Consider the following 26,441-nt stretch of genomic DNA (forward strand, 5'->3'; position numbering starts at 1 on the left):
AGCCCTCTTTCTCAGGAGTTCCATGTTTTTTGTTTCTTTTGTATCCTGTGTAGATTTTCTGGGCTCATAGATGGCTTTAAGAATGCATTTTTGCTAGCACAGGTTAGATTTGTTTAATTTTTTTTCTGTTTTTATAACAGCATTCTGCTCCAGATATGGTGTACTTGGGATCTATGACAAATTTTGATGGGACTTACAATTGGATTCAAGATAAATGTGTTCCTCTTGTCCGAGAAATAACATTTGAAAATGGAGAGGTACGGACTTTCTAATGTGTGTTGTTATTTTTAATTAAGATTTCCAAAAGAGCAAGCTTCCTCCACCCATCTTACTATTTTACCACAGAACTTATCAGTTATAAAAATCATACAGTGAACATAAGTACATATAGCTATTTCCATAATACAGGCCAATGGTTCTCCACCTCTGCTATCCCAGAACCCCACTGTTGTATTTCCTGCAATAGCAGTGGTTCATGACAGCCTTGAAAATGAGTTTGAAAGTGCCTCTCAGGTGATTCTGATCACACCCTTGGTTGAAGATCCTTGTTTAAGGGGACTGCTTTAGAAGCAGTGCTCTGCAGATTTTAGTTACAATTAATTACATACAGTGAATAATCCTTTGGTATAAAAAGGTTTTTCTGATTCCTGTCTATCCTAAAAGAATGAAACTGTGTTCTGTTTCCATAGTAAATAATGAAAGCAATTATCAGTTATTATGTGACTGTCCTCAGTGATCCCATGCGCCTGAAATAAAGCCCATCCCAAACTCTGAACAACTCCCACAAAAACAAAACACAAAAACCTAAGAGGTTGGAGGAGCAAGTACAAAGAGCTGTGTCTGTGAGGTGCATCTCTCTGTTCTTTACTGTATTTGAAACATATCTTTCATTTCATTTTACTCGTTCATTTTCAAAACCCTCAGTCTAAGAATGTAATTTTAAAAAAAACATTAAAAAAAGTTTAAAAAAACCTTTCTATATGCATACTTACTTCAAAGAATTATAAGTGCATAGCTCAGGTATTGAATACACAACTGAAGAAATTATCACAGAGTAAACACACCCTTATAATCCCCACCAAGTCGGAGGCTGGCAGTTCTGTAAAAAGTCAGATAGTAAATATTTTAGGCTTTGCAGTTCATATAGTCTCTGTTGCAACTACTCAACTTGGCAGTTGTGGCACAAAAGCAGCCCTTGATAGTACATAAATAAGTATGGTTGTGTTCCAGTAAAGCTTGCTTGCTTGCTTATTGTCTTAGTTTTTATCAAATGAACATCCCTTCTACTTTCTCAGTTCTCAGGGCTTCAGGTATGTTTAGCTGAATTAACTTACCTTTTTATTGTATCATTTAGTCCTTAGAGGCTCAGAAAGATCTAGTAACCTGTCACGATTATTCACCTGCTTTGACAGTTCTTACAGGGATACTTTCAAAACAGAATTTAAAGTTATGGAGCTGGAAAATCTTAATTAAACAGGGGTCTGTCCGTCCTCCCCCAGCCCTGCCTCCCGCCCTACAGTAGTTGGCACATTTAATAATTCTTTAGATTTATTACATGTTGTAACCAACTACCCATAAATCCTTTAAACTATGGGGAAAGATTTGTTAACCTCTGAATCTGGTTGTCTTGCTACCCCTCTCCTGAATCCTTTAATACCTGCTGGGTAAAGAATATGTTGGTATGGATGTGGACATGGGTACACTTGGAAGCTCTAGCAGCATAAACTACCAGCTACTATGTTAATGTATGTACTGATAAATTAGTTTAGCAAACTAATTCACATAGTTTCGAACTATTAATCTGTTTATTACTTGTCTCTTAACAGCTGTTATTTCATCCATATTTGTGTTTTTTTGTTTAAACAATTTTTTGTTTACTTACAAAATTAGTAATTTTGTTTATTACTAATAAAGTAATATATTTGTTTCTACTTTTAACTTCTTAGCTCTTAAATTTTCCAAAAGGTAACTGCTGAGTCTTCTTTCCCAATTAGTATTTATTCAGCAACATTTGTGTCTTCATTTATTCAGTCATAGGTTGATTGCACATTGTGTACAAAAATCTGTGAGCAAAGGAGAAGTGAAATAAGATTCTCTGTCTTTAAGGGGTTTTCAATCCAGTAGTTCACATGTACAGACAATATAAAGACATGCCCCATGCCACATGAGGGGCACTGAGAAAATGTTCTGAGAGTTCAGAGGAGAGAACTCAGTTCTACCTTTGGCAGAAATGGGATAGAATCAGGAATGGCTTTCTAAAAGAGGCATTTCAGTCCTGAAACAAAAGGGATAAAAGAGAAAGAGAAGTACTAATGGAAACAGGGAATTAAGAGGAGGGGACAGTGCATTTTATGTTGAGCATTGAAGGTACTGGAACTGGACTTGGAGATATAAATAAGGGACCAATTTGAGGTGGTGACTGAGATTGTTGACCTAGTTGAAGTTGCCAGGCTAGAGCAGAGAAGTCCAAAGACAGAACCAGGGAGGAGTAGTTGCAATTAATGTGTTGGGAAAGAAAAAATGTGAGCACAAGAGATAAAAAGTGAGGAAGAAGAAATTCTCAATCAGTTTGCTAAAACATCATTGTGATGCCAGGAGCTGGGGGGAAGAGAGATGGGAAGTGACTGCTAATGACTATGGATTTCTTTTAGGAGTGATGAAATGTTCTGGAATTAGATAGTGTTGATGCTTGCAACCTTGTGAATGTAATAAAACCCACCAAATTGTACACTTTAAAATGCTGCATTTTATGGTATTTGAATTACAGTCATCTCTTGCTTTCTGCCGGGAATTGATTCCCAGACCCCCACGGATATCAAAATCCTCGGATGCTCAAGTCCCTTACAGTTGGCCCTCCGGTATTTGTGGGTTCCACATCTATGGATTCAACCAGTCGTGGATCCTGTGGATATGGAAGGCCGACTATATATTTCAATTAACAAAAAAAGGTGAACTTGATGAAAAGCTTAATCATTTATCCTATGTATGAGTGGAACAGGCTTAAACATGGAGACAGGAACCAGAAGAAAACTCTTATCCTATAAATTAGGTTCCAGTTTCAGTTTTTTTAGGGTAAGGACATGTGTGCTTTCTGCTGGGGCAGTTCCTAAATTATAGAGAGATAGGCAAAAGAATTGTTAATGGAAATGATTTTATTATGAGGCCCTTTCTGGACTTTTTTTATGAGTCAGAACTTAGCATTTGTCAGAATAAATGATCAAAATATGCTGTCTACTTATCACATTTCTCTTGTATTCTCCAATAACAATAATAAAATTTTTTTAAGTAACAAAAATTTCAAGGTATTTTTGTGTATGTATACATACAAGGTATATAAACATACACATATATAGTGGCAAGTATTTGTTAATAATGTTGATAAATTGTGTATTGGTTGAAAACTGGCTATGTTATAGGGTTTTTGTCTTTTGTTCTGAATCACACTTTTCAGCTTTTGGTAGGTCTCATGTAAGTGGAGTGGTTTTTGCAATAAACCTTAGAATAAGCATAAGTTTGCAAATCAGTTAGATTTATTTATTGCTGGTACACTCAGTTTTTCAGTGTTATCCGTGAAGACTGTTTATCCCCTCGTAAAATCAACATCTTGAAAAAGAATCAGCATAGTTCCTCCTTTGGTCAGCTCACGTTTTAAATGTCATGGCTTCATCCAATACTAGCTAACAGGTCAGCCCAGTGATTACTTTAAGGCAGGTCAGCATCTACAGTACAGCAGGACATGTGAGTCCTCTGAGTGCTTGGATACTTCAGGTGGAGGGCATGCGTTCCTTCTTCCATTAAGGCATTTATTTACACCATTGGATCTCTTTCCTGGGATGTTGCAGCTGTTGCATGTTATGTGGGCTGGGTTTAAAATTGTTCCTACCTAGAAAATAGCTAGAGCTGAATGGAGAGGCCTGATAATTCTCACTGAATACTTCTCTATACAGGAATTGACAGAAGAAGGACTGCCTTTTCTCATACTCTTCCACATGAAAGAAGATACAGAGAGTTTAGAAATATTCCAGAATGAAGTAGCCCGACAATTAATAAGTGAAAAAGGTAGACAGATTAAGGTGTTTGTTTATATCCTTCCTTTCTCTATTTTTTTACCTTCTCCCTTTTCCATTACATTAATACTCACATAAACATTTTTGGGTTAAAAACTTAACAAATTATTTTAACTCTACTCAACTCCTGAATTTACATGAAAACATGGGGATGGGAGGCGTTAGTAGAGATAATATGAAGCAATAGCTTTAAAAAACAAAAAACAAAAAACCCTGACTCTTTTAGCTCTCTAAAATCAAACAGCATGAAAAGTGGGGTCATCGGTGGACAGTGTTAGTTTGAGGCACTTTCTTCCAGCACCTTGATACTTGTCTGGTCCTTTTCTAATAGTCCCAGAAATATTGCTGAGAGAACTTACACAGTCAGATTAACATTTACTATATTTCCAAATGGAAGAAAGTTGAGTAGTTCTCTGCAGACTTCTCCAAAGCATCAAAAAGGAATTTGAGGTATCACCAGCTTTCCCTCTGTAGTTAGGAAGAAAGTCAAACAAAATAAACTGAAGGCTTTGTATAGAGCCATGCCCATATTAGTCACTGTAAATATTTTTGGGGTTGAATTGGATTAAAAATCAACCAGTAGCGACTGGAAGGGCATCCTTGATGAAATGAAGATGCTCCCATGAGAACAGATCATATATCAGTTTCCGGAACTTGTTCCCCAGACCTGGGTAATCTGCAGAGCAAATGATTACCCATTTAAAGAAAATTTAAAAATTCACTATAGCATTTGAATTTGGGTTGAATTCCTATAATTTCTAAGGAAATTATACGCTCTGCCCTAAGAATTAAGATCCTACCTTTTTAAAGTGTTGTAATATTTAGGTTTTAGTTTTTGTGGTCTATATTACTCTAAAGCATGTTGGGTTTTTTTAGTATGTCACTTTTTATGAACTTGCAAACTTATGAGAATACACTGTGTGAGCGTTGACTATTGTGCTAGACAGAAATGTCTTAGCTGATATGACCCTCAAAAGAATATTGACCTCAAAAGAATATTGACCCTCAAAAGAATATTCTAATCTACCTCTCCAAATTCTATTTCTTTTAAAGGTACAATAAACTTTTTACATGCTGACTGTGACAAATTTAGACATCCTCTTCTGCATATACAGAAAACTCCAGCAGATTGCCCTGTAATAGCTATTGACAGCTTTAGGCATATGTATGTGTTTGGAGACTTCAGGGATGTATTGTAAGTATTCATTTTGGTTTTTTAAAATTACTGATATATGTCTCAAAAATGAACTTAAAATAATTGTTTGAATATTTTAAATAACGCTATGTTGAAATACTTTGTTATTCGGAGGGAAGAGTTTTTTTTTTTTTTTTCACTCCAGCGTATAGTATAATTGACTGTGGGGAATTCCCTGATGGTCCAACGGTTAGGACTTGGCGCTTTCACTGGTCAGGGAACTAAGATCCCGCAAGCTGAGCAGTGTGGAAAAAAAAAAGAAAAGAAAATGTTAATTGACTATGAGAATTATGATATATCCCTATAGAAATGCCAGCATTAGATGATCCTAAATGCTTGGGAATTAATCTCTGAAAGAAAATTTTTGACCTATGAGAAATTCGTTTTGAATTGAGTTTGGTCTTTGTCAGCACATCAAGGAAAGTAGGTTAATCCTAGGTAGGTTAAAGGAAATGGGTAATATTGCTGCTCATTTGTGACTGTGTCTACCAAGAATATTAGTGGTATTTAAGACCCAGAAGATGGCTATGACAAGGCATTTATAAGGGCATACAGCTAGGAACCTTTCCAAGAACAGATATGCTTTCTGACTCTATTTTCACCTTTCCATAGTATTAATAAACATATAAACCTTGTAACTACCACAGATATTACATTTTTATCAGCTTTCTGAGATGTTAAATACAATGGTTAAAAATGGAAATGTTTCTTCATATATGAAAAATTTAAGCAATACAGGTATTAATTCAAACTAGACCTTTTCTTCTCAAAATTCATTTAAATAACCCCCTTTTTTAATGTCCAAAGATTAAATTTCACAGTTAGAGGGTGATTTGAAGTCCTACTGCAGGATGAATTACCTCACTCATTTCTAAATATTTCAATAGAGATGTGGTTGTTTGATAGAAGACTCTCAGTCCTCATACAGCGAGGCCTACGTTTGAGTCCTACCTTGGTGAAGTCACTTAACTTCTCTGTTCTTGTTTCTTTACGCTTAAAATATGGTTGGTGGTACAGCCTCCCTGATGGGATTGTTACAGAAATTAATGAGAGATGATGGCTGTGTTATGAACCTTAAAGTACTTACAGATACTGTTTTTATTTTACCTGTACTCAAAAGAATACCACTTAGCATATTAACTCATTGAAAATTTATGCGGGTCTTCTATACGACAGTTGTATAATATAAACCAAGTCATATAAAAACCAACGGTTTAAAGTTTACTAAGACTGGATCCCTGCCCTCAAAGAACTCACAACCAGGTAGAAAAAGGAGACAAGCTGGCTAACAGGCAGTTGTTTATAATGTGATAAGTGCTCTGACAGAGTTCAGCAGAGGGGGCACCTGATTCAAGATTTCTGGAGATGTTAATGCCTAAGGTAGGACCTAAAGTTCTCTAGAAGTTTTTCATGGAAGTGAGAGGGAGACAGGGCTTGGAGAAAGGTGATGTTGGCAGAAACAAGTACAGTCTCCTGGCTGAATATGAGTGGACAGCAGGGGTATCGCTGAGGGATGAGGTCAAGAGAAGTAAATAGGAGCTTGTTCATGAAAGCCCCTATATGCTGTGTTAAGGAAGTTTGATCCTGAAAACTATGAAGAGCCAATGAAGGATTTTAATCAGGGGATTGTTTTTTTAAAGATCACTCTGAATGCAAACTGGAGAATAGATTAGAGGGAGTCAAAATAGGATCTAGGAGGCTGTTCAGTAATCCAGGCAAGAGTTGATGATAGATTCTTAAGTGAATGAATTTCCAAAATTCTGGCAGTAGCACTAAGTAAAGCTAGAGAGAAGCAGGATTCTTGAGACTTTTTTTTAGGTGGAATAGGAGGACTTGGTATTTCAGTAAGTGGGGGAGGGGCGAGGCTAGCCCTGATGACCAGGACTCTGATTTGGACAACTAACTGGGTTGTGATGCTACTAACTGAGCTGGGAACTTAGTGGAGAAGCAGCCTTGTGGTAAAGATGACGAGTGCCCTTTCTTGGCATATTGAATTTGAGGTGCTTGTGGGCTACAAAGGAGAAGAGTGTCCAGAAAGGAGTTTACACGGCTCTGGGATTCAACAGTGAGATAAGGGCTGGGTCTTGAACACATGAGGATGTAGTTGAAGTTACTGAAACAGATGAGATGACCTAGAACAGGGTTGAAAATGGAACCCTGATGAATACCAGCATTTAAGGAGAGGATAGAAGAAGGAACATGTGCAGAAGACTGAAGAGGAGGAGGAATCAAAGAAGGGAAAGAAAAGACAGAAAAGAGTACTACGGTAATGGTAGGAGGGGCACTTCTAGCAGGAAGGAATGCTCAACCAGAAGATAAGGATGGAGCATCTGTTAGAGTTGACCCTCAAAAGGCTGTATTGCAATGAACTGAAGAGTGTTTGGTGAGGAAATGAAGATTTGATATGAAGATTCCTGCAAGAAGCTAGCCTCGAAAGGGAAAGAAAAATAGGGAGATAGCTCCAGAGAGACATAGGGTGAAGTAAAGTTTTAGCTTTTCTTCCCCCCACCCCCCTTAGGGTAACAAGAAACTAAACATGATTAAATGCTTGTGGGACAGAATCAGATGGATTTATTGAAGAGAGAGGGAAAAGAGGGGCTCACTGATAAAGGAAAGCCGTAAGGAGCACAGAGGGAATGAGGAGCAAAGGAACGGAAATAACCTACCCTCTCTAGTGAGAAAGCGAAGAAAGGAACGGTGCAGCATTTCTTTGGGTTGTTTGGGGATTATGGTGTTAGTGACAGCAGCAGAAGACTGCTGAGGATCCTGTCTGATTCTTGTCTTTAACTATGGCTAAGGAAGCAAGGTCATCTGCTGAGTGAGGAGCTGGGGGATAGTTGAGAGGGCAGGACTATGCTGGATTTAAAAAGGAAGAGTAGTTGTTCCCAGAAATCCACCATAAAGATCCAGATCTCCCTAACAATCCGGCATTTATCTGGATAAAAATTGGAACTCCTACAGTCCGCTTAGCAACTGTGTGAGCGTTGACTGTTGTGCTAGACAGAAATGTCTTAGCTGATTGCATGTCCTCTTCCTCTTACTTCACTGGCTTGCCTCCAGAGGCTGCAAGCTCAAGATAAAAGAACAAACTTTTTAGGAGAGGGGGCAGCTGTTCTAGTGGTTGAGCTCGCTGCAAGAGTTTCCAGGCAGTGACTGTGCTTGGCATTAAAATGCTGCCCTATTCATGGGTCATTTGCATGAAGTCTTATCAGGCCATTTCCCTACCTTTGGTAGTGGATAAATCTTGGGTTATTTACTTCTTCCTTTCACTGGAAATTTACAGCCCTAATTATGAAGTCTCAAATTAGTGGAAGTCAATAGGATGCTGACTCAGGTTAGGTTTACCAATCAGCAACCAAACTATGCCCAACTTTGGCTTTTATTCCTAGGAATGTTGTTACATATGAAGGGAAACCTGTGACGAATTCCATCTTGGCTATCTTAAGTTTTTTCCTCCAGTTCTGAAGTCGGGTTTAAAACACTCTAGCACTTTCAGTCCCATCTTGGTGTCTGTTTCTTAGAGTATCCAAACTAAGATAAATGGTCATATTCTTTATCACATGACCCAGTCCCCCTATCCTCCAACCATAGTTCACTGGACCAAGAGATGGGCACTTGACCAAGAAAAGCTAATTTATCAGCTGGCAACATTCTGCTTGTGCCCTGGTGCCAAAAGACACTGAGTCAGTAAGATTCCCCAAAGAAATATGGAAATGGGAAATGATCCTCTCCCATCCTGCAAGTGGTTAGTCCTGTGAGCAGGGAGGGAGATAAGAGAAGTGACTGTATTTGAAGCTCTGAAACAAATTACTTCTTTAATTTCTCCCTTAGGTGCCTGATTTCCCCTCCTAGGCACTATTTCCTCTAATATTTTTTTAATTGTAAGGAGGCACATGCTGTGTGAGCTACAAACTGAGCCTATGTGAATAGATAAGTGTTAAAAATCAAAACATGCAGCAAAGTGAATCAGACACATTTAATGGCTTGTGTAATTGTTATTGTGCTGCGTGGTAATTAAGGCTTAAATGATCAACAGTTTCCATAAATTAGTGTAATTACTATTACTTTTGCTTAGTAGCGCGGCATTTCTGGGGTTAAGTGGCGGAAGTATGGTTGTGGTAAGGAGAGAGAAAGCAGATTTATGCTGCACTTTCCTCCCATGCTAGAGGCAGGCACTGCAGCATGGTGGGGGCAGGGCGAGGTACTAACCAGTGTTGTATTCATCTCTTCCTTATGGCAGAGAAAATGAGGGTTAGGGAGGTAAGGTAACCAGCAAGGCCACACAACTAATTAGTGGCAGGGCTAGGAGTCATGTCAGAGTATACTGAACCCCCAAATCCCAAGCTCATAACACTTGATACCAAAGCAGTTACATTTTCAGTATATATAAAAGCAGTGTAAGTGTGAATGTGAAAGATGTTTGAAGAGACAGTATTGCTAGTACCTGAAACTAAATCACAGATCTCTAAATACTTAGTTTTTTTCTGTAGTCTGACCAGGCTGGTTTCTTGCCAAACGTAAAGGAAAAAATTTTATATGGAGATGGGAATGGGGGGGAAGTGTTGAAGCCCAAGAGCACATAAGGGTAGGTCTAGGAAGTGTGCTCCAGTCCTGAGAGAATAAATGATGGGGTCTGGTATAAGACTGTGGAAGGGCTTTCTAGAGAATCTTACCTTCTAAAAAACTGTGGCCTGCAAATACCCTACCATCTGTTGCTTTGCTTAAGGGTTCTTATGTAAGCTGCCACTGGAGCCCCAGTGATGGGAAAAAGCAGCAGGGCAGACTTCAGGTCACTCCTAGGAAAACTAACAAACAGGCTACTCTAATGCTAATGAGTTCCCCAACTCTGGGCTCTAGGTCATTTATTCCAGATCACTAGATCACTGAGCATTATGATCGTAACTCCTTGAACTACTCAGGGTGAGGGTAGTTGTGGTGAGGAGATGAGGTGAAACTGAAACTACAGGGGTGGGGTATCTCCCTCATTTAGCAGTTTGGTTGTCTGCCACGATGAATTAGCCTGTCTCATTGAACTTAGAGGGAACAAACCAGGAATTGAATGAAATGATAAAGAACTTGGAGGGACAGGTAAGAGAAATGTTTACAATCAGGTCACCGTTAAGTTCCCTTTTAACCCTGAGAATCTGGTTTTGTTCTTCATTGTCTAGGGGGTTCTTTTTTTTTTACCCAAATCAGGCATTTCTTAATTGAAAAAAAAATGGTGCCGAGAAATCTTTTTTTTTATTAGTTTTTTTTTAATTTTTAAATTTTTATTTTTTTATACAGCAGGTTCTTATTAGTCATCAATTTTATACACATCAGTGTATACATGTCAATCCCAATCGCCCAATTCAGCACACCACCACCCCTACCCCGCCGTGGCTTTCCCCCCTTGGTGTCCATACGTTTGTTCTCTACATCTGTGTCTCAACTTCTGCCCTGCAAACCGGTTCATGAGAAATCTTTTTAAAAGGCAAATCTTATTTACTTTTTATTATCTCTTGCTATACTAACTGCTTTGTAATGGCATTAGTAGATGTTCATCCAATGCTTTGTTTTTAGTTTCATCTGCTTATTACAAGATTAAGAGTTTGACCACTTTGAATGTATATATCTGGAATATATCCTAATATTTATCAACTACCCATCTGCCCTATTCCCCACCTCTCCTGTTCATCTGTATAGTTTTGATTCTCTGAATGTGTCTCTCCTGTCAACCACTGGGCAATACACGTACTTATCGTACAACTGATATTGATACATAGTATTTATAAGTACTTTTTATTTTACAAATCATTCCAGTATATTTTACCTTATTTGGTCCTGCCAGCAAAATAGACATCAAACACTGACATAGCCAGGCACTGTACCAGCCTTACTTTATACTTTTGTATGTGTTTTCAGTTAATCTATAACAAGCTTAGAAGATAGAAATTATTTCTACTTTTACAATAAAGAAGTTAAGCTCTGAGAGATGTATAAACTTTACTAAAGTGGAGTCACTATAGAGGCGATATAGCATAGTGGTTAGGCGCACAAGACTCTAGATCCAGACTGCTTAGAATTCAAATCCCAGTCTGTTACCTATTAGTTATATCACCCTGGGCAATTTCTTACCACCTCTATGCCTCTGTTTCCTCATCGGTAAAATAGGAATAATAATAGTATCTACTTAATAGGGTTGTTGTGAGCATTAAATGAATGTGTATATCTATAGCTCTTAGAACAGTGTCTGATACATGGCCAGTGCTATTAGAAGGCTAGCTATGATTATTATAGGCAATAATATATTTGGATTCAAATCCAAGTCTGTTAGACTATAAAAACAATACAGTTAAGTTAAATAAAGCAGTTGTTCTCATTTTACATATCAGAAAGCTGAAGCTCAAAGACGTTAAGTAACTTAAATGGCAAGATACAGTGTTTTTACACTGTAATACATTGAATGAGTTCAAACTACATTATTGTATAAGTTGAGTCAAAAAGTAGAAAACAATATTAGGAAATTGAATCCAGCATTGTATGAAAGAAGAATAATATATCACAACCAAGTGGGCTTTATCGCAAGTGTGCAAGGCTCATTCAACCTTCAAAAATCAATGAGTAATTCAGCATATACTGATTACAGCAACATATGCAAGATGCATTTGACAAAATTCAATATCCATCATGACAAAAATGCTTAACAAACTAGGAATATATGGAAACTTCCTCAATCTGATAAAGGACATTTACAAAGAACCTACTGCTAATATCATATTTAATGGTGAAAGACTGAATACTTTCCCCTTAAGATCAGGAACCAGGCAAAGATGTCTACTCTCTTTGTATGTGTGTGTTAAGTATATCATTTGTTCCTTATTTCTGATTATAAAAATTTTATCTTCTTTGTGGATAATTCTTAAAGTTGATAAAATGCCAAAGAATAAATTAAAAATCACCCATAAATCCACAAGAGATCTATACATATGTTATAAAATTAGAGCTATGCTATTTTATGAATTTTCTTTTTAACTTATCCACACATTATAAACATCTTCCCATGTCATTAATATTTTTCTGTTATTTCTAATGGTCAGATAGCTTGCCTTTGAATGGATTGTTTCATGATTTGTCTAAATAACCCCTGTTGTTTGAAATCCAGGTTTTTCCCATGAAAAAATAAATCACACTGCTAGTAATGGGACTTTACCTGACTCATCCTCATTAACATTCTTGTAGTTTTGGGTGCTGTGGAACACTTTACTTGAGTTCTGTGACACCATCATGATTTTCCCTTTTTTTTCCCTTTTTTTTCGGTGGTTTCATTGTCTTTTACTGATTGTGCTTCTTGTCTTTCACCCTTTGTAATAATGATCATAGTGCTGTGCTGTCTAATATGATAGTTACTAGCCCTATATGAATGCTTAAGTTTACATTAAATTAATTAAAATGATATAAATTAAAAGTCAGTTTCTCAGGCACTCTAAACCCATTTCAGGTGCTCAGTGGCCACATGCGGGTAGTGGTTCCTGTATTTGACAGCATAGATAGATATACAATATTTTTTAGTCTTCACACAAGTGCTCCATCCTCCTCTCTGGATAGCAGCTTCTGCTGCTGCTGCTGCGCTGTAACTTCTATGGATGTGGTTCTGATTTATCATGACAGGACAGCGTGAACTCTATATGACTTTATAACTCTTCGACTTTATAACTCTATATGACTTTGTAACTCTAATCAAATCATCTGACTGTGTTCCTTATATCTCTTAGTTCACATCCTCCAGGATCTGATTGGCTCAACACACATAGATTGGTCCCCTCTCCACTCCAAATTATATGTCCCCCCCTTTTTTTTCCCAGCTTTATTGAGGTATAACTGACAAAAATTGCATATATTTAAGATATATTTTGATATATGTATACGTTGTGAGATAATTACCACAGTCAAGCTCATTAACATATCTATTACCTCCCTTAGTTACCTTTTTTGGTGAGAACAATTAAGGTCTATTCTCTTAGCAAATTTCAAATATACAATACAGTATTAGTACTATAGTCACCATGCTGTACATTAGATCTCCAGAACTTACTCATCTTGCATAACTGAAACTTTGTATCCCATGACCAACATTTTCCCATGTCTCCCACCCACTCAGTCCTTGGTGCCCACCAGTCTGTCCTCTGCTTCTGTGAGTTCTGTTTTTTCATATTTCACTTAGCATAATGTCATTCAGGTTCATCCATGTTGTCGAAAGTGACAGGATTTCCTTCTTTGTTAAAGCTGAATAACATTGCATTGTGTGTGTGTTTATAAACCTTACCCATATTTTCCTTATCCATTCATTGATTGATGGTCACTGGGTTATCTCTATCTTGGATATTGTGAATAATGCTGAAATGAACATGAGAGTGCAGATATCTCAAGATACTGATTTCATTTCCTTTGGGTATACACCCAGAAGTGGGACTGCTGGGTCATATGTTAGTTATATTTTTAATTTTTTGAGGAAACCTCCATACTGTTTGCCATAATGGTCTTACCAGTTTACATTACCGTGAACTGCATACAAGGGCTCTCTCTTCTCCACATTCTTGCCAACACTTATTATCTTTTGTCTTTTTGATAATAACCATTCTAACAGGTGTGAGTTTTGTAAAATCACTGTGCATTTTGCAAATCATTGTGGTTTTTGATTTGCATTTCCCTGATGCCTAGTGATGTTGAGTACCTTTTCATGTACCCATTAGCCCTTCATATATTATCATCTATCTTTTGAGAAATGTCTATTCATGTCCTCTGCCCATTTTTAAATTAGGCTTTTGTTTTCTTGCTATTGAGTTGTTTGTTAGTTCCTTATGTTTTGGGATATTAAACCCTTACCATGTATATGACTTGCATATATTTTCTCTCATTCTGTAGGTTGTCTGTTCACTCTGCTGTTTCCTTTGCTGTGCAGAAGCTTTTTTGTTTGATAAAACTGCACTGTCTATCTTTGCTTTTATTGCCTGGGCTTTTTGGGGTCATATCCAAAAAAGTCACTGCCCAGACCAATGTCAGGAAACTTTATGCCTATGTTTTCTTCTAGGAGTTTTACAGTTTCAGGTCTCACATTTAAGTCCTTAATCCATTTTGAATTGATTTTGTATATGGTGTGAGAGAGAGATACAAAGTAAAATTGGGTAGGGGTCCAGTATTATTCCTCTTCATGTGATTCCCAGCACCATTTATGTAAAAAACTACTCTTTCTTGGGCTTCCCTGGTGGCACAGTGGTTAAGAATCCTCCTGCCAATGCAGGGGACACGGGTTCAAGCCCTGGTCCGGGAAGATCCCACATGCCTTGGAGCAACTAAGCCCATGCCCCACAACTACTGAGGCTGTGCTCTAGAGCCTGTGAGCCACAACTACTGAAGCCCACACGCCTAGAGCCCATGCTCCGCAACAAGAGAAGGCACCGCAATGAGAAGCCCGTGCACCTCAACGAAGAGTAGCCCCCCCACTCACCACAACCAGAGAAAAGCCTGCGTGCAGCAACAAAAAGACCCAACACAGCCAAAAATTAAATAAATAAAATAAATAAATTAAAACTACCCTTTCCTCATTGTGTATTCTTGGTACCTTTGTGAAAGATCAGTTGACTATGAATGTCTGGATTTACTTCTGGGCTCTCTATTCTGTTCCATTGATCTATATGTCTGTTTTTATAACAGTACCATATTGTTTTGATTACTACAGTTTTGTAGTGTGTGTTGAAATCAGGTAGTGTGATGTTTCCATCTTTGTTGTTCTTGCTCAAGATTGATTTGGCTATTCAGGGTCTTTTGTGGTTACATATGAATTTCAGGATTGTTTTTTCTATTTCTGTGAGAAATACCATTGGGATTTGATAGGGATTGTGTTGCATCTCTAGATTGCTTTAGGTAGTATGGACATTTTAACAATATTAATTCTTCCAGTTCATGAACACAGGGTATCTTTCCATTTATTTATGTCATTTTTCATCAGTGTTTTATAGTTTTGAGTGTACAGATATTTTACCTCCTTGGCTAAATTTCTTCCTAAGTATTTTCTTGTTTTTGATAAATATGTCCACTCCCACTAGTTCTATTTAATGTCATACTAGAAGTCCTAGCAAGTACAATAAGAAAATAAATAAAAGGTGTTCAGACTGGAAAGAAACTTTCTTTGTAGATGACATGATTGTGTATGTAAAAACTCCCAATGAATTCACAAAACAGCTCCTAGAACTGATAAGTGCTTTTAGCAGGATACAAGGTCAACTTTTTAAAAATCACTTTTATTTCTATACACTAACAGAGAACGGTTGGAAACCATTAAACTTTTGAAGTACCATTTATAATAGCTCCAAAGGAAAAAAATTTTAAAGAACTATTTAGGTATAAGTCTAACACAATATGTACAGGATCTATATGCTGAAAACTACAAAATGCTGATGAAAGAAATCAAAGATGACCAAAAGAAATGAAGAAACATACTGTGTGCATGGATTGGAAGACTCAGTACTGTTAAGGTATCAATTCTCCCCAAACCGACCTATAGATTTAATGCAGTCTCAATCAGAATCTCAGCTAGATTTATTGTAGATACAGACAAGCTGATTCTAAAATTTATATGGCAAGGTAAAACTGGAATAACAAAAACACTATTGAAAAAGAAAGTTGGAAGACTCATACTACCCAATTTTAAGATATAATGTAAGCTAAAATAATCACGGCAGTGTAATATCAGTGAAACAGTAGGTACATAGAGCTGTGGGACAGAATAGAGAATCTAGAAATAGACACACAAATATAGTAATTGATTTTTTTTAAAGGTGCCAAGACAATTCAGTGGAGAAGGATAATCTTTTCAATAAATGGTGCTGGACCACCTGAACACCTTCATACCAAAAAAGAAATTAAGTCAGAATTGATCACAGACCAAAATTGAAAGGTAAAACTCTTACAAGTAAATGTAGGAGAAACTCTTCATGACCTGGTGTTAGACAAAGAGTTCTTAGATAGGACACCATCCATAAAAGAAAACAATTGATAAACTGGCCTTCATGGTGTTAAGAACTTTTGCTCCACAAAAGATACTGTTAGAATATAAAGAAGATATATGAATGACAAATAAGCACATGAAAAGATGCTCAACATCATTATTCATTAGAGAAATGCAAATTAAAACCAGAATGAGATCCCATTATACATCTTTCAGAATGGCTAAATTAAAATACTGATAATACCAGGTGTTCATGAGGATATGGAGCAAATGGAACTCTCATACATTGCTGGTGGGACTGCAAAATGATACAGCCACTCTGGAAAACAATTTGTCAGTTTCTTAAAAAGTCAAACATACACCACCCATGTAACCCAGTATTTTTCCTATAGAAATAAACTTACGTTCACACAAAAACCTGTGCACAAATGTTTGTGGTAGCATTGTTCACAATCACCAAAATCTAGAAAGAACCCAAAGTCCTTCAGTGGGTGAATGGATAAACTAGTTGTGGTATATCCACTCAATGGAATTCTATTCAATAAATAAAAGAACAAACATTTTTATGCATGCAGCAAAATGGATGAATCTCAAATGTAGTATGTTAAGTAAAAGAAGCCAGTCTCGTGATTATATGCTGTATGATTCCATGTCCATGACATTCTGGAAAAGGCAAATTATGGGAACAGAGAACAGAGCAGCATGAGTTAAGGGGAAGAGGAAGATATGAGTTAAAAAAAAAAGGGTGTTGGTTCTGTATCCTATTTGTGGAGGTGGTAACAAGATGCTATAAGCCTATGTTAAAACTCCTACAACTTAAGCCCCAAAAATGAATTCTACTCTGTAAATTTTTTAAAATAATAAAAATACTTCTCACCTTGTATGCATTTGTCAAAGCTCGTTTAAATGATACACTTAACATGTTTTGTGCATTTCACTGTGTATAAGTTTTGCATCACCTAAAAATACTGTAAACAAAAAAGTAAGTGGAGGATGGGAGAGAAACACTTAGGTGTTCTGATTAGAAAAAGTATACCTTAAAGTGTGAAAATATAATTGAATTTATTACAGCAAGGGTCCATTTATTCTTTTTTAGCAGATAACCATGTTGTCTGTTTTCTTGACAATATATTGTTGATTCACTGATTGTCACCTAATAATGATGGATAATTTCTAGCCACAAGCTAGATAAGAGTTCTTTTGTAATCTGTTTTCTACCACATCAATTCAGATTCATCCTATCTCTCGTCTTTGCTTTTTGCTCACAATCCTCTCATATGTTGACAAAGGGAAAAAACTCAAGCTGGGGAAAAATCTGTTTTGAGTGTACTCTATGAATTTGTTACACTTAAGATCTAATTATAAATTATTGCTCGACTGGCAGAAGCAATTCACACTGTATTGGTTGTGATCATCTTTGAACGTTGTAAAATAACAAATTAGCAGGGGCTTTAAACATTATAGATTCTTTGCAGTTCTTTGAATTGAATGGATATATTTTAGCACTTTGCTGTGGGTGACAGATGATGTCAGATTAAATTTAAATTGATATCCTCTCAATGTTTATCTCTAGTGCATATGCAATTTCTTCTGTACCAGAGAACCTTTCAGAGGCATTCTGTCAATACAGCTACCTGACAGTCATTTGTATTTGTAAACTGTGCATTTGGCACCTGCTGGCCTCTGTTGCATTGGAGCTAGTGGGGAGCCAAAATGGGTGTACAATGAAGTTATTGGCTGTTACATCTCAGTGGGAGTTATTGAAGAGAAGAAAACAGCACTTGCAGGACCTCAGGAGAGGATAAAAAGAAAAAGAAACTGGTAATATTAACACAAGCCAGGTATGCTACCAAAAAAGTAGTGATTTAAAAAGTAAGTTCTATTGAAGGAATTAAAGTGTTTGTGGACCTGCATTTTAATTCTTGTAATGGATATGAAAAACAAAGTGTTTCTATTTAAAAATATAATGAATTTTAATTGATCTCGGTAGAGGACAATTCATATGAGCAGAAATATAAATTAAAACAATGGAAAAAATGCTTAATTTCTGAAGAGATGGAAATTAAAATGCTGGTGTCTTTTACTTATCAAATTAGTGAAACAAATTTTAATAATAAACAAAGACAAATGTGCTGGCAAGACTTCAGAGAACAAACAGGTAGACAAGTAGTAAATATCGATGTTTTGTGCCTATAATTTGCCCACACTTTGTTTAAAGTTCTTATTCTTTAACTTATTACTCCTACTTTATCAGATACAACTCAAGGAAATAATTATGAAGAAAAAAGGCTGATGTATAAATCTGCTTAGCTTTATATTGGTCTGTTTTGCTACAGTGCATGTTTCTGTACTGCAGATTTGCTCATTACCATGATTGGGAATTACGGGAATGATGCCAAGTATATAGTGAGTTGTGTTGATTCATGTTATATTCCTCAGAATAGTATGAAGCCACCAAAGAAAGCTTTTTTACCATAAAAGACAATGCCTTAGTGGTATATGAAGACATTAAAAAAAAAAAAAAAGGCCACTTTCATGGCCTTGAGAAGTGCTTTGCTTTTCACAGTGTTAAGCTAGCCAGTGAAACTGCCTGTGTGGTTGAAGAAGTTGTGAAGAAATTTCCTCCTCTGTTTAAGAAAAACATGAAAAAGCTACACCCTGGTTTAGATTATTTTGATAAAATTGGTTGTGCTGGCAGTGAATGCCCTCAAGGACCTACATACATCTCAAAAGAGGACTGCTAAGCTCCAGGTTAAGGTTACATAGGGTCACCTGGCTGACACAGGGCTCAAAGGCTGGAGGAGGCTGAAGGGTGCTAATATTTTTGCTCTAGGCTCTTAGTAGTACTCCGGTTACAAAGCTACATAGTTTTAAGTGGTTAGTCCCTAACACTATTTTTCCCTTGAGCCCCTATTACTTTTAGTGTAATTTTGCAGAACATAAAGTTTTGCAGTTATATATATTAAGGAAAATATATAAATGCCCAACAGTAAGGGTGTAAGTCTTAGGACAGCATCTTGATAGACTCTGATGCATCTGTTACAATAAGCATAGAAAAATGTCTATAAAACAAATGCAAGCATTAGAACACAAAATTGAGTATCTACATACCATGATTACAACTGTGTCAAAATGTTTGACATGTACCTGGCCTGTTTGTTAATAGTTATGGTAGGATGGTGGGATTGTAGGTAAGTTTTTTAAAAATTTGTTTTTAATGTTGTGAAGTTGGTAAAATAGATATAAGTCCATTTAAATAGTTTAAGCTAAATTTTTATTTTACTTTGGTTTTAGAATTCCTGGAAAACTCAAGCAGTTCGTATTTGACTTACATTCTGGAAAACTACACAGAGAATTCCATCATGGTCCTGACCCAACTGATACAGCCCCAGGACAGGTAGGACTCTTGTTTTTCAGTGGGAACTCTTTTTCTTTTTCAATTAGTCTTGAGGAGACTCTGAAGCTCTTGCATAGGCTTGAGTTTCTGCCCCTGAATGTCTTTGTAAAGAAATTCTGAACAAACTCTAGATAATATACAAATTATGTTCCTTTAAACATTTTAAACCTTCAGAAAAGTTGCAAGAATATTACAATATAGTTTCTTGATCATATAAATGAAGGTTGCCTGAGTAAATCCTTTGTGGAAAATGGCTATGAAAGGGTTAAATACAGTTGGCTTCATATAGAAGTAGGAGGTAGGGATTAGAAGCAGGTAATTAGTGAAGAAATCAGTGGATTCCATTAATTGTTCAAGCCTTCCTCTGTGGCTGAGAGATTGACCACACTGTAAAGAAAATAATGATTTGATATCCTAAGAGCCCTCATCACTACAGTATTCATAATGCTCAAAACTTACAGTTTAATGCAGCTTTTCCATTTGAGATTTAGAATGCTTGACAACTATTTATCAACACAACTTTATATTTGCTTGATATATAGATATGTATTTTTTAACCTGAGAATTTTCTTCTGTTACAAGTAACTTTCTAAACTGCTGTATATGTTCTGCTTAAATATTCCTAAATTTGCATTTTGATGCATTATTGATTTATATCATGTCTATTACCATTATACTGAGAGGGAAGATGATATATACCAAAACTCTTATTGCCTATGCCCAGACTTCAATCCACTATTTTGTCCAAAGAACCACCACATGTAAAAGAAAAATAAAAACTAAGTGAATTTTTCTTTAAGAGTCCAATTAAGTTCAGAGTTAAGAGTTCCTTTTAGGAATCTGATGACATGCTTTTTCCTTGAAATCTGAGGTCAGATTTTCTTTGATAATTAAGCAACTACAGATGCAGGAAAACTTTGTTGGCAGTAACCCAAAGTAGGCCTGCTTAGTATTTTATCAGATTAAGAAAAGATGTAGCTTGCTATTATTATATTATCCTGATTTGTTTCAGCTTCTCCATTAGACACTGAACTCCTTGTATTTATTCATCTTTGCATACTAATACATAGTTGGCACTAAATACATGTTCGTTTCATAGTAATATAGCTTCAGCTTAATTAAACAAAACATCTCAGCAAAAAAATAAAAAATATATTGGGGAAGGGGAACGTGACTAATGAGGGAAGTTTGTGGACACACTGCTTCCGATTATAATGGGAATGTGCTTTCTATATATATATATATATATATCATGTACTATTATATGTACTATGTGCCTATGTAAACTACAGGAGATATTAAAACAATGATAATCATGTTTGTTCTTGAGGAGCTCATGGTGTAGAGATAGACTACACTGTCTTTTCTCTGAAATTATTGGAAGTCACTCTTACATTTCCACTGTATATTTTTATGTACTGTTGGTGTACAAGTAAAATACTACAGAAATTAATTTCTTGCAGTATTGAAGTGTTTGTTTTTCTTCCTTATGTCAACTGAGTTTTGATAATTGCTGGCATCCAGGTCTCTATCTTCAGAGTAGCTGCCTTTAATAATCTTAGCAGTCATTTGTAAGAGGGAAGGGTTCTGGCTAACTTAGGGTTATGCTGCCTCTACAGAATATTCTAGGAAAGCAACCAGGTGTCAGGTATTTTGCTTCTCCACCACACCTCAGAACTGTCATCAGGTTCATGGTTAATGGCTCTGTGGCAGCCCTGCCTTGGAGAATCTGAGTTAAGGGCATCTGAAACGGGGAAAGCAAGATTTCACACTTAACTCTTGTCTTTGGTACACAGTAGCTATATTTTATTGATTATTAAGCAAATAATTAAAGGGCAATTACCATTCATCTAATACTCTTAAAATATTATAACTATAAAATATACTGATGTAAAAATGTTTTATTCTTTCCCTTGTAGGAAGTCCAAGATGTAGCAAGCAGTCCACCTGAGAGCTCCTTCCAGAAACTAGCACCCAGTGAATATAGGTATACTTTATTGAGGGATCGAGATGAGCTTTAAAAACTTGGAAAAACAATTTGCAAGCCTTTCAAACAGCAGCATCAACTTACATGGTGGAAATAGTAAACCTATATTTTCATAATTCTATGTGTATTTTTATTTTGAATAAACTGAAAGAAGTTTTGGGTTTTTATTTTTTTTTTCTCCCTGACTCAAAATGTATTGTCATTTAATGTAGCCTCTTTTAAAAAATCTGCTAGGGTTAAAAAATAAATAAAAATCAGAGGCCTATCTTTACTTTAAATCTGAGGTCTATCTATCTTTGCTTTAAATCTGTCTTGTAAAATTTTTATAAATCAAGTGAAAGGTGACATTGCCAGAAATATACCATTAACTTGCACTACTAGGTTAGGGAGGACTTAGGGATGTTTCTTGTGTAGTATGTGCTTTTCTTTCTTTTCTTTATATATGATCACCTCTGTTGGTATTTTAGTTATCACATTTCTCAAAGCTAAGGGGGTACGTATTCTGGATACTTGGGGGGGGAATAAATTAAAATTTTCACACTGTGTACTGTGTTTTACTGATTGGTTGGATATAGCTTATGAAAATTCCATAGTGGGTTTTTTTTGGATTCTTAATGTGTAACTTAAACATACTATGAAGAGGAGGAGAGCCATAAGCCAGAACATTTGGCAGGAATTGTCCTTATGAATTAAGAAAAAGAAAATGAAAAGTGTTATTAAATTGCTATGTGTCTAACAAAGTGTCATATGGATGGCATTTAAAACTTTGAATTATACCTAAATCTGGGAAAAGGAGATACTAGTGGAACAGATTACCAATATTGAACTAGATGTCTTTTAAGGCTCCTCCTATCATGATACTTAAATTTCCAAAAAGAAAAACCAGCAGAGAAAATGTATTTCAGTAATTCTAACCTTCTTCTATCTTGTAGTCTTGTTCTAGTTGTATATATCAAAAATGAAGACAATAAGGCACATAGGCTGTTTTGTTTTTTCCATTGTAAAATTGTTAGAGGACCCTACGCCCTATAGATTCCCTGATCTCCTAGACCTGCGGTGTAGTCAAATGGGTCCCTGTGCCAGGCCTCAATACTGCCAGGGAACAAAACCAGAGGGAGAGGACCCTCAATGTCATATCAGGAAGCCCAATGCCAGAGGACAGGTTCAAAATTGGCTTTCCTCTGGGCCTGGGTTGGTGCTATAGGCCAAGAGTCATTTTATACTTGGAGTATAAGTCAATCCCAGTTTGGGGAAAGATTATTTTTAAGATTAAAAGGCTGACATGTGCCATTATATGTAGTATGTAATATATGTAACATCTTCCAATTCTTTTAAAATAAATATTTATAATAAATATTTAATGATTGTTATTTTTAAAAATCAGCCTAAAATTCTTAGTTATGCATGACTTAACCATCATTTCATTTAGAATAATAAATGTTGTTAACAAGGTAGTAAGGGGCATGTTTAGTAGAAAATGCTAGAAAAGCAGGACAGAGCTTCCTAAAGGTTGGGCCTTAGTTCTGTTCTCTTCATTGCTTTTAATCATTAACTTTGAAATCAGAGCTACAGTCTTCAGGTCAGAAGATGGACCAAATGTGAGGTGGTCAGAATGAAAAGTTACAAACATTAAACTAGCACACAAAACCAAAAGCAGCACCTGCAGTTGACTGGAATAAATTTGTAATCCTGTAATTGGCTTTTAAAAAATAGTAAACAAAAGATAACACTTAAGAATTGGGTTGCACAGAATGGTTTGAGAGTAGTTATTATGATAAAGGCCTCAAGGAGCACATGTTCAATGTGATCTAAGATAACTGAGTGGCTGTTAAAAAAGTGAGTGGATCTGAGACTTTATTTAGCATTCATGCATATGGGGACTTAAGCTCTAGCCCTGCCACTATCACTGTCTTCTCTAGAGTGTGAAGCCACTGAGGACAAGGATACTGAATTGTATGCCCATATCTCCAGTGTCTAGCATTTCTGGACACTTAGTAGTCATCATCATATGTTTATTTAATGAATGAGATATGCAGTGACCTTGGGTAATTTTGTATCCCTGAAAGGCTCAGCACTCATGAGGACTTGGTGCCCAATTTTATAGAAAGTTAACAAGCTCAAGTGCGAAACAGCAAAATGCATTAGATAAAATAAGTTCTTGCCACAGGGCTAGTGCAGGGTCGGGGTGGGGAGAAGGCCTGTGGCTAGGGCAGTGAGAAAAAGTTGGAGCTGACTGTGCAGGGCCTTGTATGCCAAGTTAAGGAAGGGGTTTTTACTGTATCTTATAGCCAGTAGAGATCCAGCAACAAATTTAAGTATGCAAGTATGTTCATATTTAAGTTTGAGAAAGAACACTGTAGCAGGTCTAGGTTATGATTAAATTGAGTCCAGTAGAGGAGAGAGAATGGCCAGAACTAAGACAGTGACAGTAGAGATGGAGAGGAACAAATACAAGAGATTCCACAGGGATTTGTCATCAGCTGGATGTAAAGAGAGAACTTCCAGGAATCTAGAACTCACAATTTAGACTTCTTCCCCTCTGAACCATGCACGAATCAGACAATATTACAGGTGGAAGTCTTATTTTATCCAATCTACTCCAGGCCTCAGGCTCCTTAGCTGTGAAGAGAAGGGATGCTAGACTAGACTGAAGAACACAGTCGAGTTGCAAAACCAAAATTAGACTGCTCGTCAGCCCACTACCTTTTCCAGTTTTTCAAAAAGTGTCACAATAGTGAGGGGGACCATAAAAGGATGAAAACTTACTTTAGATGAAATTCTGAACCTTTTTTTTTTAAGTTAAATGGACCTAGAGAAGAAGACAGAGAATGGGCATCTAGAGCATCTCATGGAGAGCTCTTTGATGAAGTCAATTTGTCAAGATCACATATAAAAGAAGGAAAAACTGGCATGATAAAGCCCAAAAAGAGCAAAGTGAAATATAAAAAACAGTGTTTGAAATTTTAAAGCTCAGAATGAGCTTAAAATTGCAGAAAATGCTGAAGTTGCCAAAAAAGAATTAAAAACCTGAATCGGCAAAAAAGAATAGAAAAGGAGTATACTGGATTAACAATCTGGAAAAGCAGAATAATTCAATTTTTTTTTTCTCTGACAAGGAGATCTAGTCTGCCTGGACAAAAATAAAATGACATAAGCAAAACTGCAAAAATGAGAAGTAAAAATCTTGTCACCTTGAATAGTTTTAGGATTCTCAGGCCCAAAATTCAGTATCGCAGAGAGCTGCTGGATGCTGCAAATGCTCTGTTAGCAACTGTTGGGAATTTCTGAGACACCGTGGAGATTATAAAGTAACAGACTAGAAATGGACAAACAGTATTCCAGTTTTCAAAATCATTATAGTTAAAGGGCTTTTTCTATTTTCTAAATAAAATATGAACCAAACTGAAATGTTAGTAGTCTATATTTGGGGGAATGATTTAAATAACTGTAAAGAATAATCAGTTTTTAAGCCCAATATTTAAAGACCCTGAAGACAATAAGTTGTTTTAGGACTTAAATTGTTTTATGCTGATTATAACTGTTTTATGTGTTCATTAAAACAGGTTGGATAGGACTGCTGCTTGGCAACTGTTTTTTAGCTGTGTTTGAATTTTTGTATGTATTTCCAAGTAATAAAACTATATTTATAAAATATTTCTATATTTGAGACTTTTTACTAATTCAATTTGTCATGAATATCATGAACAGTTTATTCAGAATCCAGATGACCAGAGTCACAAGATTTTCCAGTTTTAAAGTTATTTTTTAGATTATTTAATAGTACCTGACTCAGAATGGGAAGCTATATGAATCCATGTGCTGATAACTCAAACCTAGCCTTTAGCTGAAGCGTCAAAGGTCCCTCTTGCAGAGCACACTGGGGAAGGGCTGGCCTGCCCTTAGAGAATAGGTTTTGGAGTCACTGGAAGAGGAACAGTGCAGCTTACAAATTGCTTCTCTAAAATGCTCCCTTTATTCCCTCTCCCCTACCTTGCCTAGTAAATTCCTTCTGTCCATCCTTCAATGCCCAGGATGAATTATCACCACTTGTGGTCCCACAGCCCTTTATTTATGTTTTAGAATACCCAGTCTAATAGAAAATTGGAAGTATATGTATCCCTTTTCCTTATCACCATGTGAATGCTCTGGAAGCAGGAACTGCTCCATCTTTGTATTCCCAGCAACCTAGAACACTGTGAGTGATTAATAAGTCTCTGATGGAAAAAAAAAAGCCAAATTACATAATAAATAAATGAACAAATGAATGAATAAGGGACAAGAAAGCATCACCATAACTGGAATGGACTCGGTCATCTGTGAATCCCAATTATCCGATATCTAGTCACATTTAATCCTATACCCTAAATTGATTATGGGGTCTTAAGAGTTTTAGTCTAGAATAGATTAAAATCTTACACCAACCCAGAGATGCGTAACTTTCAGAATGACACTGGAGTGCTCTTTTGGGCAGTGCAGAGTCCTGCAGAAGTGCTGGAAACTTTCCCATGAACACTACACATTTTCTGTGAGGTAGATTTGACCCCTAGCTTACTCACTCAGCCTTGTGGAAGGACAGACTAGAGTGAGTTGACAGAATACCACATGTGGTTTGCAAAACACCATACATTTACCATTCGGCAAGCATTAATCTACTGTTGCCAGGCTAAGGATACAACAGTGAACAAGACTGCCCCTACTGTCACAGAGCTCAAAGTTGAGCGAAGGAGCAAAATAGACGTGTAAAAAGATGATTATAATAGAATGTTGTGGGTGCTGTGCTGTGAGTTAACCACAGGCACCTGGAGGTG

At 36.5% G+C, this 26,441-nt stretch overlaps 1 protein-coding gene across 1 annotated transcript in view; it reads left to right on the plus strand.

The window, feature by feature from the left end:
* The window catches only part of ERP44 (endoplasmic reticulum protein 44), a 96,411-nt gene extending 71,194 nt beyond the window's left edge, over window positions 1-25,217 (plus strand). The window contains exons 8-12 of the mRNA XM_061200182.1: window positions 141-257; window positions 3,948-4,059; window positions 5,121-5,262; window positions 19,544-19,646; window positions 21,566-25,217. Coding sequence (XP_061056165.1) covers window positions 141-257; window positions 3,948-4,059; window positions 5,121-5,262; window positions 19,544-19,646; window positions 21,566-21,667 — 576 coding nt within the window. The 3' untranslated portion in view covers window positions 21,668-25,217. The remainder of the gene's footprint in view (window positions 1-140; window positions 258-3,947; window positions 4,060-5,120; window positions 5,263-19,543; window positions 19,647-21,565) is intronic.
* Window positions 25,218-26,441: the final 1,224 nt, after the last annotated feature.

This window comes from Eubalaena glacialis, chromosome 9 (assembly GCF_028564815.1).
Source record: "Eubalaena glacialis isolate mEubGla1 chromosome 9, mEubGla1.1.hap2.+ XY, whole genome shotgun sequence".
NCBI lineage: Eukaryota > Metazoa > Chordata > Mammalia > Artiodactyla > Balaenidae > Eubalaena > Eubalaena glacialis.